A 21,956-nucleotide genomic window follows, 5' to 3' on the forward strand; every position below is an offset into this window, starting at 1 on the left:
ATTACAGTATCACGTCGTTTTAAATCCGTTGCGACAAATGTGTTTCTGTGAATAACCCTCTTAACTAAACAGTCTCTCCAGTACACCCGAACGCAAGCAGTTGACTGATGATCATCAGGGACGACCTGAGTGCACATCAATTCAGATCTATTCCAGCTAGAACCGGATCATTTTTCTGATCAGAGGGCATAGACTACAGACACCTATTGTAAAACACATGGTTTATTATCAATGTGATAGAAATTAAATCACTGGACAAGAAGCATGTCTACCCATCATCACCACCATGACAACAGCTCTATAGAACAGAAACACACGATGCATCCGATCCCCCGCGGCTCAGCGCGCACACGCACAAAGGTCAAATCACAGATAAATAGGCCTACTCCGAACAGCACGCGCACCTATTTACAACCTTCCATTAAATTAACATAAATAAATATTTACACACATTAATGAGAACGTCCCTCTTCATACTCAAGTACAACAAACAGACCTGCCTCTTAGATACCACTCACAGAACTTTAACCATCTCTTAACTCTCTCTCCCTCTCTCTCTTCCTCTTCCTCTCCGTCTCTCTCTCTTTCACACACAATCGTCTGTCTCTCACACAGAGTTGTGGGTCTGCTGCTGATGCAGCTCAGTCTGACAGAGTGCAGGCAGGGGTGGGGGGGGGGATGGGGGGGGGGGGCAAAATGGACGTAACACAGTCCCAGTATGTCCTCAGGGGAATGAAAAGAATGTAACACAGATGAAAAATCCCTCTGTGCTCTCTGACAGTGGCCCACAGGCAGCTCTCTCCTCCTCCTCCTCCTCCTCCTCCTCTCCTCTTCCTCCTCCTGTTCCTTTTCCCAGCCCTGCGTGTGATAGGCCATTCTCTCTGCAGTAAAGCTGGAATGGCGGTGTGGCGGGACCATCGGCCTGTCAGTCTCCCAGAATCTCCGGGTTCATTTCCGGTGCTTCTCCTCTTTCTCTCCGGCCTTGTTGCCAGGCTCAGAGTGTCGGTTGCCGGGGGGGTTGTTGAGGAACATCTTGTCGAGTCCTTTGAGCGCCTCAGTGAGGTAGTTCTGGAGTGTGGTGAGAGCAGCACAGATGGCGGGCGAGCCAAAGCCATGTGTGATGAAGGAGAAGTGGGAGAGGCAGCTCTGGATGCCGGGTTCCAGGATGGGACTGGGCCGGGAGTTCCCCAGTGGAGTCCTGTCCTGGGCCAGCAGGTCTGTGAACTCCTTACACAGCTGTCTGGAAAACACCATCAACACAGGGTCAGCACCCCATCTGCACAATGTCCCTACAACATATCACAACATCACCGACATCTTCCTAACTCGACACAGATCTTTGCTCGGAACTCATCGCAGCCTGTTTGGCTGTCTGCGAAAGAAGAAAAAAAATCACTGTAGTGTAATACTATCAACAGCGTAGAAGTATTAATTCACACAGAACAGCGGAACATCAATTACCCAGTCCTTGTAAAGTTGTCTTGCGCGTGACAAGACAAGACAACAAAACTCTCATTGCATTTTAATATGATTAAGACTACTGAAAGAATTATATGATCCCTCTATATTTCTTTCTCCCACAGGCACACACACACACACACGTACACACACACAAACACGTACACACACACATACACACATGCTCCCCCTCTGTGGCCTGAGGGCTGGGCTCCAGCTCGTGAGTGACAGACCAGCGAGAGCTCAGCTGGGGTAGGAGAGGGGGTAGGAGAGGGGGACAGGTCGACCCCAGGCTACACTATAGGGTACAACTGTTTTTTTGTGTGTACATGAAACGTCCCTGTTCTAAATAATACATTTCAAAGAGGCAGTGCTAACCTATGGGATCATGTTTGAAAACTGAACTTGAAATACTAGCTAATGCACATATACAAACGTGTGCACACATGCACGCACACACACACACACAAACACACTCACACGTACACACACACAAACACACTCACACATACACACACACACTTCCTACTGATTTAGGATTGTTTTTGCACAGAATCATGTGAAGCCTATCCACACAGCAATGTTTATTTTATAAAATGTCCATAGCCAACTTAGAAAGTTATGGAATAAAGATTGTCAATGAATATAAGCCTGTTAAATTTCAAATCACTCACTGAACTGACATGGATTCTGCATCTTCTGTTTGTTTGTTTTTAACCTTTTTTTTTTATATATTTAAATTCGAGTGTGTTCGACTCACTTCGTAGCCAGAAGCATGTTTTTTCGCGCATGCAGCTCGCTGGGGTCTGCGTGCTGCCGATTGAGGTACTCGCTCACTGCTTTGGTGGGGAACTCAGTCTCGCAGATGTAGCCGAAGTCGCGCGCCAAGTGAACCGCTTCTCCTAGGAACAAAAGGTCAAACGACAAAATGAGTGTTGTCTATTGATATAACATAGAATCAGATTGTGGTGTTCAAATCATAAAAAACTTTTATTTACTGTAAATAAATAATACAAATGTTTATTCTTAAGGAGACAAAATTCACTCAAATGGATTACAAATATGTGATCAAATTAAATGTAGGCCGATCTCAAAAATACTTTGCAACTCTGGATCCATAAAATGATAGCTTGCTGGGGGTGGTAACAGACGCAACTAGGGAAATATAGAAATAGTAAAGAAATACAAAAATGTACCTTCTACAAGTGATGTTAGTAACGTGACATTCGCTGCCTTGCGTCTCCCTGCGGGTAAATTCAATCCAATCTTCTCCAGTTTTTCTCTCAGTGATCTTCCACCGTTTTTAGACTTGGCTCTACAAACAACAGGAGTGATTATTGATGGGCCTCTTTTTACATGGGACTTGTATTTTTACTTTGCCTGATTTTGTCTTCAGCGATTTCATGGGAGTCTGTTTCCCCAATACATTTGAATGGCTATCCTATATGTGTTACGATGACAACCATCCTATCCCTTTAGTTGCAGGGTTATGCTCTGACGTATTAGATTTGTTTATCACCCACCAGATCATCCACGATCACAGAAATGCCTACAGTGTGCGTGTGTCTGCGTGCGTGCGCCTACCTTCGTAGCACGCCTCCCAGCAGAGAGGCGTTGAGGCACTCGGGCGGAGAGAGTCTCCTCTGAACCTCTCCCACCGTCACCTTGTACTTGGAAGTCGAGCTGAGGAGAGACAGTCGTCCCGGTACAGAACAGAACACCTCGTTGATGTTAACGGAGATCCCTCCGATCAGCCCATCCTTGCCCAGCATCAGCGAGCCAATATTCTTGTGTGGCATTGGAACTGAACGAGAGAGAGAGGTGAAAATGGCAGATTTGTGTTATTAGCATGCGTGCGCCCTGTGCGCTCTCTTAATTGCATGCGTGAGTGCTGGTTAGACCTCTTGGCAATGCAGGGCCAACTCGACAGATCACGTTAAAAAATTGCCCAATTATTTAAAATTTCCATAATATGTTGTGGCAAGAGACTAAATGGTAGGCTACAGCATCTTAAAAAAAAATAAAACCATGTTAGGGTATAATCCTGTCCGGGCGCACTGGGGCGCGAGAGGCCTAATGATGCGCCTACGAGATGGGCATTTTGGAGGCTTCTGTTATTTAATGTCGCGCGACATTCTCATTATGACTTCATCGATTGTTGATTGACTTGCGCTTTCAAATCGCATTAACCACCTCCCGCCTTTTCCACGGCCGGTTATTCCCACCACAAGGAGCTTCGCCCGATTCGTTTTAATGCTTGCGCTAATGGCTAAGCAGCGCACGGGGCAGCGCGAGGGTTTGATGGCTCCACGGGGGATAATACCGCAGATTAGCTCTAAACGAGCTCACGAGATCTCAATGAGCAGTGCCATTTATTACATCAGCGGCTTAAATGCCCCGCGGGGCTCTCACTACTCACATCCGGTAACTAAATCTCCACACACATCATCAGAAAGGGAGTAGCAACAGCTGTCCCTCTTCGGAGTGACAAGATCCAGGACTTTATCTAAAAACCGACAGGTTTTCCCCAACAGTCTGTCGGATTTGGTGTGACTTTCCTCACCTACAGCAAATCTCACCAAGATGTCAGGACCATTGCATCCCTGTACAGTGCTGATGGCACACGTTTGTGGTGTACTCTATGGCTTACTTTGAAGCAAGGTTAACTAAACATACGTAGCTTAGCCAAGGCCTTTAAAAAAGCATCCCAATTTAATTGTACACCAATGCCCATGACCAAATAGACACACATATTCTTGAAACACAATCCACTACATGTGTGGCACCTATTACACAATTCGTTACACAATTCCAAATTGTGTGTGTGGTATAGGTCCAATACAGTAAATGTAGGCCTACCTTTTTTAATGACAGACTGATCCAAAATGTTCATCCCATTGTTGTCTTCCATTGCCTGTAAATAAACACACAGTGTATTAATGATGAAACTGACACAACAAGTCATTGATGATTTCATTCGGGGAGGGGGGGGGGGGGGGCAGTGATTAGCCAGATGCTTGGATAATTTAATTTGGCCTTCATGGCTGTCCAAACATTCATGTTGTTTGTTCATATATGTCAGGCCACTCAGAAATGATCTGAGATCAACAACTTTATGAATTTGGAAGATTCAAGTTGTGGTAATTTTTCTTGCTACAAAGCTGCCTCCATATGCCTGAAACTGTGACCTTTTACATTATGTGACATAAACACTTTTGGGTTTATATTTATATTCACTTACTGGCTCCATCTTTGAATACGCTCAGGGCTATTTAGAAGGGGCTCGCATAGCATATCCAGGGATTCTAGCTCCAACTTGAAGCCTTACAGCAAAGCTGCGCCTTATTAATATTACTCGGATATAGTTCAAAGGTTTGCCTTACAACTTGTCCATAGGGGAAATAAGAGGTCTACAGAATATAACATGTTATATGTTAATATAAATGTTACATTATTTCCTCGTCTTATGTCAAAGCATACCAACATCATAATTACAAAAAGAATATCTAGGAAATACAAATGTATAATTATAATTTTAGGTCCTTATATGTTTATTGTATGCACCTTCCTGCCAAAGCAAATTCCTTGTCTGTGCAAACTTTCATGGCGAATAAATCCCATTTTGATTCTGATTCTGATTCTTCTGATTAAAAAAAATTGTGAGCTTGTTGTGTGCTGTTGAGATTACAACCTTTTGGTGAAAATATATGAATAAAGTATTTTGCAGTCACAGTATGCGACACCATCTTAAAAAATACTCAATCATGTCTAACTTGGTGTATGGATATAGACATCTCCATTCTGAATAATAATACAAATATTAATACAAATTCTACTTATGGTACTACTACTCACAAAAATAATAGTAGCAATAATAACTGTAATTTCATGACGTCTATTAGGCTATAATTATATGTATTTAAGATTGATAATATCATTTATTATGGTTTTATTATGAGGCTATCATCACTGATTACTGTGCGTGGGAACTAGGCCTATATAGTGTAAAACCGTATATCTTTAAATGTACAAGTGATCATTTACTATTACATTTATATCTAAATCCATTCATAATACAGATAGCATTCGGTGTAATCGTATACCGATTTTGGGTAAACAAATTCAGCTGAGAGATCTGTGGGCTAACACAGAAGTTTAATGCGTGTTTTTCGACATTTCAATGGCGTGGGCCCTCGACACAGACTCACCATGACCACAATCCTTTATATTTTTAAGAAAACATCTGCTTTATAGGCACGTTGATTAAACGTATAAGGTCAATGTCTTTCATTGCAATTTAATTTTAACTTTTGTTTTGGTAGCCTATAGTTTACTGAAAGGTCAGAATATTATGCGGACTGCAAGGGTGGATGACCTTACCCATCCTGTGGGACTTTTTTCTTTAAATTGTACAGAGCGACCTCCGACACTGACCTGCGAGTCATCCATCCCGTGCAGTCCATGCAGAAGTCCATCGCCCATACTCGCTTCCAGCCCCGGATGTGCGGAGTGGAGCAGCACGTCAGGTCGGCGCACATTCCCGTAGTCCCTCCGCGGGTCTAGACCGGAAAGCTGAGGGAGCGAGGCCCGAGGTTGCGCGAGTAAAGACCCACTCTCCATTCGGTCCCCACTCGTGTCCTGCCTCTGCCGCGCGCCCCAGGCCCCCTGCTGGGTCTGGTGCAGGGAGTTCAGGGCATACGGATCACTAACGTGGGAGTAGGGGTCCTGGCTCTGGTAGTGCGCGAGAGGTTGATACGGTGGTGGGAAGTACGGAGGCTGGAAGTCCGAAGATGGTGCGTGGGACAGCGGTGGCGCACTGGAATATGGTCCCCCGTGCGACACCGATCCCAGCTGGGACAGGCGCGAGCTGTGGCTCGGCACCCCGTCATGCCGGTCCTTATGCGGAAATGGAAAAAAGAAAAGCAAACAGATTAGTCAATAAAATAGATTATGTTTTGAACAACATCATCAACTGTATCTAATCTGTGTCCAAATAAAGTAGACTGAAACGCAACAAAATTCAACATTGTGATTAGTAAAGGCTATTCATACATCTACATTTATTTAATTTGATTATAGTGTTTTGATGATTAGCACTTAACCCCCCTTTATGGATTTCGTATTCATAATAATTTGCAGAAAAAACTTTTCTGAACAAATGTTTAGGCCTAAACTCACATCTATAATGTGATATAGAAATCTTGACAAAAACATATTCAAAATACACATATATTAACTATAGCATTTATTTTTCTCAAACTGCAGGCAATTGTTAGCATTGTCAATTTGCTGTCAATATCCGCTATCGAGTGGACGAATTTTCAAGAAGTTCCTTCACACTAAGACTCACCGTGGCGGAGTAAGAATGCACTAACATCTGCAGCGTCTGTTCGTGCTACAACGGGGCCCGTTTCGAAAGAAACAGGACGAGAATCAGCAGAACAGAGATGCCAATATGAGTCCTCTGCCGCGCGGGCACACAGGCTACAATCACACACAGAACGAGGTTTATTCCGGTTAAAATATCAGGATTCGTCTCGAGCTCCAGGGGACGCCTCTTCAGTTCGATGGCTGTGCGGGTCTGCGTGTGCGTGCACTGCTCCTTCCACTACCCCGCGCGCGGTAATTGTTATTCATGACTGCGAGTTAGAAGAATATTAACGCGCAAGCAGGGGACTGGCGACACATGGAGCGTGAAACTCTCGCGTACCCGTGAGTGACGTTTCATTCCGTGGAGATGCCAGACAACGCTTGCTAAAGAAGAGGACCTTTTCCTAAACTTAACAGCGAGAACGTGAGCAGGTGCCAAACCCATGAGCAATAGTCACAACTTTCCATTTGGGCGCGTGCGCGCCTCTTTGTTAGCCTACGCCAAGCAATCTGCATCAGAACAATCGGGCCCCCGCTGCCAAAAGACCATAGTCGTTAGAGTAGTCTGTACATTGAGCAAACTCTTCCATCCGTTTTTAGCCAAAGCCATGAGCTTCCCCAATGTTCTACAGCATGCAAACAAAACCTCTGTCTGAACATATTCTTTTTGTTCCCCATGTAGCCTATACTCTTAACTTGAACTGCGCTCAACCTGAAACTTATTCAGCTCTTTATGATTTAACAGAAATATGTTTACCGTAACCCAGGCCAAACCCGGTCTCCAAGCGTTTTATATGTATATTTGGAATAGGCTCCTCTCGTCATATACGCACTGACTGCACCTGCTACATCTAGAGCACACTTAGGGAGCGGGTCGAACAGTGAGGGGCTCGGGCCACCGAGGTTACCGTGGAGGGGACCGATAAAACATTGTTTTAATTGTATTCTGGGAGAATTCCCGCAGACCGGGACGCAATGCTGCCTGGCCTCTTGCGCTGTGAGAGAAAAAACATGTGCCGTACAAGACAGCGGCTTCCAACCGAGCTGAACGAAAGGCCTCACGAGCTGTTCATTCTCCCACAAGCGCAAGACGCTCAAGTCTTTGTACTCGAGACCATTCAGCAGAAACTGAGGCATCATTTCACCCTCGCGCGTGGCACTTTCCTTTCTCTTTCTGTATGACTTTGTTTTGTTTTGGGACTAAAGCCAAATGATTTACATACAGATTATCCATGCACGTTTTTTTTTTCGTTTTTTCTGCTGCGTCTCAGCAGACATCTGTACATCTGGATCTTTTTCTGGAAAAGCCTATTTCTCAAGAATATGTATAGGCAACTGACGTTTTATAGAGACAGTTCCCAAGGCTACATTTTTTTATTTTAATCATTTGTTTTATGTACATTAATAATAGAAATAGATATTATCATAAAAAACGAAATTTAGATATAGGGCATATACCTATGAAATCAGAATAGGCCTACTCTACATTTCAACCGAAAATAAAAAAAAGCTTTGAATTATGAACGAAATATTTTACGATGGTTAAGAATATCATTATCTTTCTCGGTATTCTGAATATGATACAATACCTCTCGTGTCAGTTCTCTAAAAGCATGTTTAATGACATAACATATTGTGGGGAAGAAGATATTGAAGTTTTCGATCTGAGAGAATTTATTTTCTCTCTATAATCCATTAATGTCCAAAAATCCATGCACCCCAACTTCCAAATAATCGAAAATAGTTTTCCTCAGAACTCAGTACACTTATCTCGAACATAGTAAAACACGGTTATTTTCATTAGATATAAAAATTAGCTCATTGACGTTACCTCATAAATATCTTCATACTTGACATTCTCAACTAGCTTCCACAGCATGGTCGCGCGCTGGTGTCTGTAAACCAAATGCAGCCAAGTGAGGAGTGGATGTCTCAACTCTCTCCCTCTCACCCTCTCTCTCTCTCTCTCTCTCTCTCTCTCTCTCTCTCTCTCTCTCTCTCTCTCTCTCTCTCTCTCTCTCTCTCTCTCTCTCTCTCTCTCTCTCTCTCTCTCTCTCTCTCTCTCTCTCTCTCTCTCCCGCCCTCTGTTAGGCAAACCGAGTGAATGGGGACTCCCTGAAAGAAGTGTCTTGTGATATCATCGGTCTGTACCTGGCGGTAGTGAACTTAATGTCTTGTCAGAGTATGAAGTGCCGGGCAGGTCAAACATTAAGAACGACGACAACCTCAAAGTCAATAAAGGCCCATTGGCACACATTCACTCATATCAGAGGTGATGAACATCGATTAAATACTATATGTGAATTTAGCACATCGTGCTTTCCAAAACTAAAGCTTTTTGCTTTTTGTTAAGAATGAAAGCGGCAGTTTATGTAGCAACTTATTCACGTCTACTCTGAATTCACAGATGTGTCCGGGTGAGGAAGAGCAAGGGGAGGGGGCATACATGAATGGGATCTGTGGAAATATTTAGCTAAATTTGTGGTACTCCATGTTTAATCGTAATCCAAGTGGGAGATATGGAACTATATGGTTTCACTATATCTCTAGGGAAAGAGATCCCACAGTTTACCAATAAAAACTCCTCAAGAAAGAAAAAAAAATTCCATCGCAACCATAGTTGTAGGATTCATGGTTGAGGTGAAGTGTGTGTCAACTGCCCCTCCTGCTGGCTAAAACAGAGAGATGCAGTCTTTGGATTCACAAGGAGATAAATTGTGACTCGTGTTGTGGCAAACAATGCCCAAAGATATATGAGAATAATGATGATAATAATAACAATAAATAACAAATACATTTATTTTTTCCCTTTTTTTATTCACAATAACCTACCAAGACATTGTGTTCCGGTGAAAGTGTGTGTGAGAGACACAAAAACACGAGTGTGAGAAATGTGTGTGTGTGTGCATTTTCCTTTGCGTGTGATGTGTGCTTGGATGTGTGTGTGTGTGTGTGTTTGTCTGCTTGCTTGCATATGAGAGTTCTCTGCCACGGTTTCCATGGTTAAACTTCTTTGATGTTTGGTGGAAAAGCCACTGAGGATATCAGACATGAATGTTTAACATTCACGGCTGTTCTCAGGCTGCACTGCCCCACTGCCAAGGACTAACCCCTCACTCTCTCTCCCTCTCTCTCTCTCTCCCTCTTTCTCTCCCTCTTTCACACACACACACACACACACACACACACACACACAAACACACACACACACACACACACACACACACACACACACACACACGACTGTTAGCAGTGACAGATGTCCTGACAGTCTGTAAGTCTTCAGGCATGATTTTGCCTGTTTTCTGCTCGAGGCTTTGACACGAGATGCATCAGCATACATTACATCCACACACAGAAAAGTCAAGAAAACGTGCATCCCAGGCACACATGTACAGAAAGGTCTTCAAACATTCTGCTCTGATTACTCATATTTACTGTATTGTACTGAACCGGAAACAGGAATGTTGCTCTTGACCTCTACATACATTACTAACCAACTAATGATTGGTATTATTATAATATACATTGTTTTTTTACAGTGTAACATCTAGGACTTTAGACTGACTGAAAACATGACAAATTCAGAATACTAACGACCCACATTGCAAGATTTCACACATGACTAATGACACACGCGACAACCTTTCACACATCACTAGGGCGTATGGTTTTATATGTGTTGCCATCCATCGCTTTATTATTCGGTTTATAGTCATGACGCTCATTAGTCCTTCGTGCTTGTTTTTGTGCTGTTGAAAGTGAACCCCACAGAGACTGTCCAGGATAGTGATTCTCTTTCTGTCCACTAGGTTGCACTAGAGTACCACTGTAGACCCAGGCATCGTCTGATGAAGCCAACACACACACACACACACACATGCACAAACACAGGCTGTCTGACTGGGAGGTTAGGGAAAGCAACAGAATAAATAAAAGGGTGGAGATATGGGTCAAGACAGATATCAATTTGGAATAAAACAGGCTGCCTTGGGTTTATGCCCTGGGTTTAGGCTATCTCTGTAAAGAGGAGTATGGAAGCCAAGTGGATGATTTGGTGGCCTAAGATTTGCCAGTCGAGTGGTTAGGCAGATTTGGGATAGCATGGCAAAGGCCAAACTAAAATATATTTTCAGGTTTTGGCCCTTTTTAAAGTCAGAAGTAACATCTGTGTTAGAGAGATTCGGTCTGTGGGATGTTTCATGTGGAGTTTCTCTTCTGGACAGACTGAGAGAGCAGGTGCCATGGAAGGCAAGCTGTTGGCTATGGTTCCCAGATATAGAAAGAGGTTCACAATATGTACATATAGAGAGAGAAAAGTGAGTGAGTGTGTGTGTGTGTAATCTTCTCTCGATTACCTGAAGCGTGTTTTATCAATGTAATGCTCAATGTGATGACATGGAATATGTCTTGTAATATGCTTGATCAATATCTGTGAAGATAATACTCTGACTTCTGTTTCTTTATTACATTCACGTTCAGCTTGTGAACCATCCTTCTGTTGTGAGTTTTACAAACTGTATTTATGGCACGATATTGATTCAATTTACATTTAGTTTTGATGAGAGTGTTCAGCAGTCCGTCAAATCGAGACCGAGGTCACAACTGATCTATTTGACTGACATTACTGATGTTGATATTATTGTATAACAGAACAAATTGTTTTGATGTATGCCTTGCTTTCGCGTGTGTGTGCGTTTGTGTTTCTTTGTTACCTCAGGCTCAGGTTGTACTTTGGGTATAACCGACAGTAAGATATAACACAGTATACAAGACAGTGTGTAATGAAAGCAGCAAAGGCCTGCACAGGTTGGACATGCAGCTATGCCATCTGTCTTTCAAACTTCCTTGAATAGCCACCTGAGAAAATCCCATGTTGTAGACATCCATTTGGCTTGTGAGTGGCGTGTTAAAGTAATCTCGTGCATGCACGTATGGTAGCCACTCGGTGCCTTTTCATGTTTAATGATAATTTTCCACTAACTTGAAATCATCGAAGCCCTTTTTTTCGTCTTTTTTATTGCTTTATTTTTTTAAACATAAAATTGCTCCCTCCTGGAGTTCATGGTCCTAACTGGCTCTTCAGAAGTTCATGTTGTGTTTTTCTCTACAGAGGACTGTATGTGTGGTTGAGCCGATATGCATTGTATGTTTTTGAAAGTAAACTGTAGTTATTTTTCACGTTAATGAACAGATTAATTTAACAGATCAAATCAAGCTCATATTTAATATTGTCATTCAAATCAATCTACAGACAAAGTAAATAGAACACATAGCAACTGTCTTTATTGAACACTGGTATTTTACAATGTAAGGATTCAACATATATATAGTTCCAAAGCCTACAAGAAAAGTTAATTAAATATTTATATATATCTTTACAAATGTTTATGAAGGATTCAAAGAGAGCTTGTGTGGGTAAACTTGTGGTCCGGGAAGTGTACAAAGATAGACATGCACAAGAAACAGTTACTATGGTAACTTAGATGTCACCTTTACAAAATGGCTGAGTTGGACTCTCACTTCTCTCTCTCTCTCACTCGCTCTCTCTCTCTCTCTCTCTCTCTCTCTCTCTCTCTCTCTCTCTCTCTCTCTCTCTCTCTCTCTCTCTCTCTCTCAGAAACCCACAATCACACACACACACTTTACATAAATCAAACCCAGTCAGTAACCCCATCTTACATTCACACCCTCTCTGTCCAAATGGTAAACACACTGGATGTTATGGTAGGCTACTGGTTACATGGCATATGCCATGATTCGTTGTGTTTCAAGTGCTCTCTCAGAACTGGGCGGGAGGTTGTGTAAACTGTTTGGGTGTATTTGTGTGTGTGTGTCTGCAATCTTCCCCATTCCATCACTGCTAACCAGCTGATGACCAGCTGGTAATTGTCCTTGTTTACTTCCTGTTGACAGAATAAATAAACCGATGTCACTGTGAGCTGGCCTCCATGTTGATGGGCAGCTCTCCTCTTCCGAACCAGGTAGGCACACGCACGCACGCACAGACACACACACAAACACACACAGAGCTCAAAGGCACAGGGGCTACTCTGTCTTTTCAGTTTTTCCATCTTTAGTCTGCGGCTCGGACGTTTTCCGAAGCGGAGTCTTTTCCGAGCTGCTGTTGATCTGGCCGCTCTCTGGCCCAGAGGTTTTCCCGTTGGAGTGTTTGTCCAGGTAGTTGAGCATCTCACTCAGGACAGTCTGGAAGGTACTGAGAGCCGCACAGACAGCCGGCGTGCCGAAACCATGGGTGATCAGACTGAGGGGGACCACACAAGGCTGCTGTTAGTTACCATATCACTGCCACTGAAAAAACGAATCAAGCCAAGCCTGGGTGAAAGTCTAATTGGATTATGGGCTGTGTGTGTGTGTGTTACCTGAAGTGGGTGAGGTGTCTCTGGATATCCAGGTCCAGGATAGGGGTGGGTCTGGAGGAGCCAAGAGGAGAACGATCCTGACTCAGCAGGTCCTGAAACTCCTTACAGATTTGCCTGCAGAGTGAAGGAAGATGTGTCACAAACTATCCAGTGAGTGTGTGTGTGTGTGTGCGTGCGTGTGTGCACACATATACGTACTTGGTAGCCAGAACCATCTTTTTGCGTGCGTTGGTTTCTTTAGGTTCACTGTGTTGTCTGGCTAGATGTTCCCCTACAGCCTTGGTGGGAAACTCTGTCTCGCAGGTGTACCCAAAGTCCCTTGCCAAGTGGAGGGCTTCACCTGCACACACACACACACACACCACACACATACACACACACACACCACACACACACCACACACACACACCACACACATACACACACACACACCACACACACACACACCACACACATACACACACACACACCACACACACACCACACACACACACACCACACACACGCACAACATACACACACACACACCACACACACACCACACACACACACACACACACACCACACACATACACACACACACACCACACACACACCACACACACACACACACACCACACACATACACACACACACACACCACACACACACCACACACACACACACACACCACACACATACACACACACACACCACACACACACCACACACACACACACACACCACACACACGCACAACATACACACAGCAAAAGTGATCAGATGAGACTAAAGCTTGGTAATAGCGAGGGGTGATTGAGAGACACGTCATCTCATGAAGAAGTAGATGTTCGTCTGATCTGTACCTTCCACTAGAGAGGTCAGGAGGGTTACGTTAGCTGCTTTCCTTCGGCCTGCTGGTAGGTTCAGACCCAGACGGTCAAGTTTCTCCCGCAGACACCTGCCACCGTTCTTGGACTTGGCTCTGCGTGGAAATCGAAATTATATAAATGTCTCTCGCCATAAAATGATGACATACATATTAGCGATATTACGATGTATTTTACATTTTTTTTAAACCCCTGAAAAGGATGAAAGTCATATGGATGGAGAGTGGAGACCAGCCACATGCTCTATTTTCTATTCATCAGACAGAGGAACTGATCCTATCCAACATGTCCTCTCTCCCTCCCCTTCTCCCTCTCCCTCATCAATAATACAGTGCTGGCAGCTCATGCTTTCCTCTTTTCTCTCTGATCATCGCGTGCGTTGGTCTGGTCTCTCCTCTTGAACTCCCTGGACACCCCTAACACATGCATCTAACTCTTCCATGGCCTACATTGTGTGTATAATCTATTTTGTTCAATGAATGAAAAACAGACGCAACCTTCTGCTCTATATGCTTACCAACTTTTATTTTTAAACGTTTTTTAACCTCTTTTTTGGTTTGTTTTACCTGCGGAGAATCCCTCCCAGCAAGGAAGCGTTGAGGCACTCTGGCGGTGAGAGTCTCCGCTTCACTTCGGCGATGGTGACCTTGTACTTGGAGGTTGAGCTGAGCAGCGACAAGCGGCCCGGTACCGAACAAAACAGATCGGTAGGGTTCACCACACAGGTCCCACCTGCACACAACAACAGACGTCAATAACGGTTCAAAACAAATTATGCCAAGAAGGGCTCGTATCGAGGCTCGTTTCTCTAATCTGTTCCTTCACAAATTTGTATTGAACCCAGGATAATAGTAGCTTGATAATAGACAAGATAGTCTACATACATCTATAGATTATTTATGTTCTATGGTTAAAGTAACAGGGGCTTGGACTACTTATGCCAAAATAGGCTATTTCTTAATAAGGTAATAAAGGTAATTTAAAGTAATATATAATGTTCCTGAAGTGTAAAAACCAAGCAAGTAAAAAACACCCCAGAAAAGATGCCAAGACATATTATAATTCTTATGATGCTTTATGTATCTAACACCTGGAACCGTAAGTAAAATCAAAAGGGTAACAAAATGAAATGTGTATCTTATTGAAGGCTGCTTAAATGAAAGCCAATCGGCCAATATGATAAATATAGCCTAATTATTCTGTAGATTACACCAAGTGTTTATAGAGAGGACATCCCAAAAAATATAGCCTACTCCTTTCTTCTTTCTCTGGCAGAGACTACATTGGTTCCTTGGTTTTAGTCTTTTAGTTAAAGGTGTGTGTACGTGCGTGCAGGCGTGCGTGCGTGCGTATGGTTTGACCTGCAGAGGCACTAAAGTCCAGCTTCATGTGACAGTTTCCAGGTCGACCTGCCTGTCAGCCTCACGCGCTTTGACAGAGTGCACGTCTCTGAAAGCTGTGTGTTCACATCATATTAATTCCCTCCCAAAAATGTTTTGATTCAAAGTAGTTTGTATTTTATGTTGCCAAGGGCAATCGAAAAAGAGCTATTGCCGGTAGTGCACTGGAGCGCGCGGGCCCAGAGGCGATAGCGGTATTTAAGCAGCGGAGAGTAGCCTCGGGCGGCGGCGCGAGCGGCGGCGGGATCACACGCGGAATCAAGCGCCTTTTACGAGTTTGCCACGAAAATTAAAGAAAAAGAGACATGGGCCAAATGTCATTCTCCTCCTATTTTAACAACAATGTTTATAGCAGCAGTCACGAGATAGTACAGCCCACACAAACCCACCAATGTCTCAGAGAAGGCGCGCGCATGCCAGGGCGCGCGTCTGCGATAAGCTTGATCAGCTCGTGAAAGCTGAGAGGGATACCAGTGATTAAAACACAGACGACTCCTATAAGTAGGATACGCATTTCTTGAGTGATTTCTTTTGAAAAAGGTTATGTGAATATTCATGCCGCCAAAGCCGCAGTCAGAAAGAACAACATTAATATGATCTCCACTGAATTCGGGCCCGCGCAGCATTAGCATATCAAAGCGGCTGCCCGAGGCGAGAGAAGCTATCGATACGGGAGCGCGAGGTAAAGCAAAGATTATTGGTTGTGATGGTTGGAGCGGCGGAGCTTGCGGCTAAATCCTGCACACCATTAACCGAATGCGATAGCGGAGGGATTCCCGCGTCAATCCGCGAGAAAACCCAACATCTAGACAAAGTTGATGAAAAATTAAACCTAAGACACAGTCTGCTTTATGGAAAACGACATATGTGTATAGAGCAAGAATAACGACTGAATAAAAACCTCTTTGATGGAACAGACAGCAGTGGTCCGGAAAGAACTAGCCAAGTGTGAGAAAATCAGTTCCTTATTGCACGCACCTGAGCTTCTGACAAGCTTAGCTTTAACCATGCAACACCTGCAAAGACTCACTTGGTTATCATAAAGACAGCTCATGCAGTGTTATTACACCAGAGCAAAATTAGGCCTATGATTCACAATCTTCAACCTTGTTAGGCTTCCTTACTCTTGCTAACTGGATCGACAGTTATTCAGTTTTTAATAAAATGAATACATTTTTAATTTACTTAGGTGTTTCTAAAGCCTACCCTACCAAAGGTGAAACGCAATAAAATCAAACCAACCGAAAAAGTTTTAGGACTTTTATATAAATACAAGAAACAACCCCAATGTAATAAAGAAAACATTGGCTCCTTTTGTTAGTTTGAAAATGGTTCTCCATGTGTTATGTTTATAAATACATTTCCCCTCACCCTCCCTTTGTTATTTTAGTACTTAGTAAATTATTTGTCATTATACTGTTTTGCCTAATGTTATTACAACTTTGATGATTAGAGTTGTTGTCATTGTTATTAACAACTGAAAAAAACATAATAATAACTAAATGAAGCCGAAGAATATTAGCATTATATTATCGAAATTACTATTATTTCCGATTATCAACACATTTTCAGTATCAGTGTGCCAATAATACCACAAATAGACCTAATACCCCAAATGGTATAATAATAACACAAATAATTATGCTGTAATTATTGGTATTGCTTTTAGATGTGGTATTATCGTATTTATGTTAAATAATTACTATTATTAGCCTATTAGTTAATACTGTGGTTGTGGATAGCGACTGGGATCTATATGAAGAAAAATCGGAAATAGTAGGGCTTAATTAATGCTGTCATTTAAATAATTTGTCCTACAACCCATACCTCTATTTAGTTACCATTTGGTTTGCATGTGCAGGCCTAAAGTAACCTTTACATTCACACCTCCCATTGATGATACAACCTGTAGAAAACCAATACACTCATCTAAACAGGCTATTGCAGTTTTTGGACGCTAGCATGTCATTACAACAGCCATTATCTTATATAAACTTTAGCTCATTAATACAACCACACATTTCACATGCATTTTAAATTATGATGGCTGTTTCGTTCCTCTTAAAATGTTCCATGAGCTCGACATTTATGGCACGTCAAATGAGAAAATGCTTGCACAGTTTTACACGAAAATCTAATTTTCTAATATTATTAACCTGTGCATAGTTGTTACATTTCAGGAAATCCGTGTGTACTTGTTTGAATTTTTGGCGTGTGTTTTTGTACCCCTTGATCTGAGGTGTCCATATTTTATATTTCGGGTGTGTCTCAGGCAAACAGTAAAAGGTAACAGGTCTTACCTCTCCGGATGACGCCCCCTTGGCCGTTGAGCACGAGCCCGCACTGCGCCTCCACGGAGCCCTGAGGAGCATAATTCCAACCGTTACCAGAGTCTGATCAAGCAAGACAAATTAAACAACATTACTACCATGCATGCTATAGCCCCAATACAGACTTACTCAGCCCTTCACAATCCCATTGTCGAACAGGTTTGACGAACACACAGCCTACGGTAAATTGCATATGTTTGAAGTGTTGTTGACACCCGCACCAACCTGTTGTAGACTAAATGTATATGAGTGGACATAACCACAGATTTGGAACCTGTTACCCGCAGCCTATTTTCCTGCAGACGCCCGCGTGCAGGGTCTTTTATCAAAGATGTAATCAAGACAGAGAAACACGAGATTTTATTCAGAAAACAGTTAATCCCTCGTGTGAGCCTTGAGGCGGCTGGAGCTCAACCTGGCCTGCGAGCGCAGAACCCTGATTAAAATAAAACACACTCGCGCCACACAGACGAGGCCTTGTAGGTCTTTTTAACAAACTCCTGCTCTATTTTTCTTTTTATTCCGGAGCTAAAGTGATTATAAAATCAATATACAAAACGCAGAAGTCTTGCATAAATTAGCTTGCTGACGGGCGAAAGGTGTGGCAGGTCCTTTGTTAAGCATGAAAATCTCTTTAGGCACTCAAAGATGCGACTGTGCGCACGAGACTGGGCACATCTGTTCTACCCGCTCCGCCTTTTCGAAGCTCAGGTTCACTTGCCATTCTTTTTATAAAAAAGGTCGAAAAACCTTTTTTAAAGTGTGTGTGTGTGTAAGTATATGTGTGTGTGTGTGTAAGATACGTTAGTTTGTGTGTTTTTACCAGGCAGCGAGTTAGTTTTCTTGTAACAAGCATAGCCTAGGTAGGCTAGCCAAAAACATACTAAACCAAAAGTAACTTTTGCATTATTACTAATAATATTACATTCTGATCTATAAATGTAAAAATGAATATAGACTAAAGAGCAATATATAAAAATAACAGAACGCAAAGTAGGCTAATAATCCAACAATTAGGGCTTATGCCAACTCGATTATAAAAAGATATATTAGAACAATAGGTCTACCAATCAACAAGTTTATTTCTTAAAATCATTGGATCATTATGGACGTTATGGATGTTAAAGGCTTGCCAATAACATAAAAATGCTAGTAAAACTAATCATGTTGTTATGTCAACGAATATTAATAATAATAGCCTAGAAATATTAATACTGTTTTATAGCCAGCAATAATAATTAGGCCTATAAGCGTACATTTATATATAGGTTATTTGGTATAATTAACCTACAGTAAGGACAATGTATTATAATTCATAAATTAACCTGTGACTATAAGACGTGGATCAGGTATTACGCTGAGTGTGGAACGATTGCGAGTGTTAGTCTGTAGGCTATGGAACACTATAAAAGGTTGAGAAAAGTATATGTTGGTATCTTAACCGTGTTTAACTGGAGCCGCCGCAGCTCAGATGTCGCTGCATAAATAACCAGTTGATTGACATTAAGTCGGTAATTGGATAAACTACGGTGCTTTACGGCGCTCGAGCGGGCCATTGTGCCTCGAACCCCGATCCGTTAATCCACCCTTTACAGGAGAAAAGAGAACCAGCGGCTTTTCTATGCCTCAACAGCCGGACACACACACACACACACACACACACACACAGAGAGAGAGACAGACACACAGACACACACACATACACATGCAGAATAATTTTCATTTCTTTACATCGAAAAGAATATGTAAAATGTAGGTCACGTGCACTTTCAGAAAAATAAAGCACGGATTGCACAATAGAATAGTGGACTATTGGTCTATGACTTGCAGTCGATTAATTCTTTGAATCAGACTTGCCTTTCAGATTTTCGAGGTTGCATGGCCCTAACTCTTCGTGCCCACATTTATTGAATTAGGCTTTGGCCTGCACCCTGTATTTAACCTCCAAATTAAATATTATTAGCCTATTTAATAATTTCACAAAATATGCCTGGATATACAAAGCACCAACTGAAGGAGCCCTGTTGTCTTGGAAATGTAAGAACCTGTCTGGTGCTGGATGGCTGAAGGGGTTTCTGTGCCGTGCTAGTTTTAATGGGATGTTGTGGACTTGAGTTTAAAGTGCTACGTCTGGGGGTGTACTATGACGATATAGTCTTCGTCTGCAGACGTGGGTCGGAGAAAGGTTGATATTAATATTGGCGAAGAGGAGAGCACGGGTACCTGAAGGTCGTCGGCTCCGGGTGGCTGCAGGCCGAGGCCCGCTCCGGGCAGCAGCCTTTGGTCGGGGTGCATACCATACTGAGAGCCGTGTGACGTCATCAGAGACAGGTCATGACGGCGGTAAGCGTCAAGGCAGCCCAGTTCGCGTCGCTGCTCGTCCAAGCAAGAGGACTTTAGCGCGCGGGCGTTGTGCAGGTTGATGAAGTCAGCCGGCTCCCCGTGCGCGTGGTGTATCTGTTGGTAATACTGGCCCGAGTGTAGCGAGTTGAGGCTGTATGCGTCGGGCGCCACGGCGGGGTGGGAGTGCTGAAACTCGTAGTGAAAGGACTGGTGGTGTAAAGGGGTGTACTGATGGTTGGTGGAGAAGTAGGGGGAAGCAAACTCTGTCCCTGTAGCCGGGTATGTGAGCGGGGAGGAGGAGGAATAAGCGACCGAGGAGTTAGCTACGGATTCCAGACAGCCCAGCTGCATCAGACGGTAGCTGTTTGATCCGTCGTGACGTATCTATGAGGAATAAAGAGAGAAAAATATGAGCGATGTCATTTAGCATCCCTCTCAGTCGTGCGCTCTGCTTTTAACGCATGCTGCCTCCCAAACATATTCAAACACAACCCCGAACACAACTCAAACAAGCTCACACAACTCAAAGTGTTTTCTTAAAAAAAAAAAAAAAAACACCTGAAGGAGATGTCATTCCACAAGCCCGGGAGGGGAAAGCACGGCAGCTCAAGTCCTCGGTGTTTTTGGCATGCCTGTCATTCGTTGTGCTGCATTTTCAAGAGCGTGCTTATATATTATTATTACCGAGCTGCTGGCAAATGTACTGTCCCAGCTCTGCGCGCGGTGGATGGCAGGTAAAAAATGTGAGACACCGGGGTGTTCCGCCCTAAATGTTCTAATCACACCGTTACCGGTTACACACGAGCCTGATTTGCCTCCCCTCTCTAATAAAAAAGCACCGTTTTACCGGCAGCTATAGTAAGACTCACGAGCAGTCCTCTCCCCACTCGTTTTCTGACACACACACACACACCGAAGAGCCCTTCTGGCGACAGATGTCATAACGAATTTTACTCTTTCTTTATTTCATCTAACAATTTGAATTACATATAATGGTTCCACAATTTGAGAATTAAACGAATGTAAATAAATACCTCAGCGTCGTGGACCAGACCGGGGAAGGTTGCTGACATGGTGCTTCTCCGGTAAACCGGCTTCCCTTGCGATCGAATAAATGCGTTAAAATCCCAAAATCGAAAGAAATGAAAAAGTCCCTGTGCGGAGCAGCAGAAAGCTGGTGGAACGCGAGCGTCTCCCCTCTGCACGGACGCGGCTGGCGCGCGGATTTTGTACTTGCAGGGTATTTCTCGGCTGATGTCGTAGGTCCCTTGGTAATATAGAAGTTTTGAAAATTAAGCATCAGCATTGAGGAATGGGAGGACAATAGACGGAGCTGAGCATCCCAAGAGACAAGGAATAAATATTGTATCTTCGCCTAATAAGGAACCGAGCGCTCTTTCAACATTTTCCATGGTTTTTGTGGACATTTTCTTTTTAACCGTGTGTATTTTCAGAGGGGGTTGTGGTTTCTTCGTTTTATTGTCCCTGCTTAAATCAATTTCAAAAACATTTTTTGGATTTCCAACGAAAATGTAAGTTTATTTTGAAAACGTATTCGATGTAGATTTTGTCTTCAAATTATGATGTAAATATACTTTTTCGATTTTTTTTTCCTGTGTTTAGACTTGACATTCTTTAAGAGGGCAATTTCAGATTTGAAACGGAACATTATTCTCTGGTCCTTTGCTGCATGTCTTGCATGTTCGAGTGGGTTTTACCCCTTATTACGCGTTTCCTATTACACACATTGACTATTGATAATGTGTATGTATGATGTCAGATCTGTTTTGACTTTATATATAT

The 21,956-nt window shown here is 43.0% G+C and overlaps 2 protein-coding genes across 5 annotated transcripts; both read right to left on the reverse strand.

Annotated features, from left to right (window-relative positions):
* Positions 1 to 948: 948 nt before the first annotated feature.
* On the reverse strand, positions 949 to 8,734 carry tfap2b (transcription factor AP-2 beta). 4 transcript variants are annotated; one of them, XM_067241850.1, is made up of 7 exons: positions 8,660 to 8,734; positions 5,893 to 6,354; positions 4,318 to 4,372; positions 3,043 to 3,262; positions 2,655 to 2,773; positions 2,219 to 2,360; positions 949 to 1,240 (listed from the first exon to the last, which is right to left on the reverse strand). In XM_067241850.1, the coding sequence occupies exons 1-7, from the start codon at positions 8,705 to 8,707 to the stop codon at positions 949 to 951; spliced, it is 1,338 nt and encodes a 445-aa protein (XP_067097951.1). In that variant the 5' UTR covers positions 8,708 to 8,734. The 4 variants fall into 4 exon arrangements, with proteins under 4 accessions (XP_067097951.1, XP_067097947.1, XP_067097950.1 ...); XM_067241846.1 differs by having other exon boundaries at positions 3,043 to 3,279; positions 4,308 to 4,372; positions 8,660 to 8,707; XM_067241849.1 differs by lacking the exon at positions 8,660 to 8,734 and adding an exon at positions 6,809 to 6,835.
* A 4,142-nt stretch (positions 8,735 to 12,876) lies between these two features.
* tfap2d (transcription factor AP-2 delta (activating enhancer binding protein 2 delta)) lies at positions 12,877 to 21,226 on the reverse strand. Its single transcript, XM_067242230.1, has 8 exons — positions 21,188 to 21,226; positions 20,034 to 20,537; positions 17,781 to 17,841; positions 14,647 to 14,812; positions 14,057 to 14,175; positions 13,410 to 13,551; positions 13,212 to 13,325; positions 12,877 to 13,093 (listed from the first exon to the last, which is right to left on the reverse strand). Exons 1-8 carry the CDS (start codon positions 21,224 to 21,226, stop codon positions 12,877 to 12,879), a joined length of 1,362 nt encoding a protein of 453 aa, XP_067098331.1.
* Between the last annotated feature and the right edge of the window lie 730 nt (positions 21,227 to 21,956).

This window comes from Osmerus mordax, chromosome 8 (genome assembly GCF_038355195.1).
Source record: "Osmerus mordax isolate fOsmMor3 chromosome 8, fOsmMor3.pri, whole genome shotgun sequence".
NCBI classification, from domain to species: domain Eukaryota; kingdom Metazoa; phylum Chordata; class Actinopteri; order Osmeriformes; family Osmeridae; genus Osmerus; species Osmerus mordax.

Bases quoted from the DNA above. Each gene is read 5' to 3' on its own strand.
- tfap2b (XM_067241846.1), bottom strand. From the start codon at position 8,707: ATGCTGTGGAAGCTAGTTGAGAATGTCAAGTATGAAGATATTTATGAG. The intron at 4,373-5,892 runs GTCAGTGTCGGA...GTTTATTTACAG, and splicing joins ACGGGATGGATGACTCGCAG to GCAATGGAAGACAACAATGG. The intron at 3,280-4,307 runs ATTTACTGTATT...TGCCATTTTCAC, and splicing joins ATTAAAAAAGGTAGGCCTAC to CTCTCTCTCTCGTTCAGTTC.
- tfap2d (XM_067242230.1), bottom strand. From the start codon at position 21,226: ATGTCAGCAACCTTCCCCGGTCTGGTCCACGACGCTGAG. The intron at 14,176-14,646 runs GTAAAACAAACC...ATTTCCACGCAG, and splicing joins CTGGGAGGGATTCTCCGCAG to AGCCAAGTCCAAGAACGGTG. The intron at 13,552-14,056 runs GTACAGATCAGA...GTGTGTGTGCAG, and splicing joins CCTGACCTCTCTAGTGGAAG to GTGAAGCCCTCCACTTGGCA.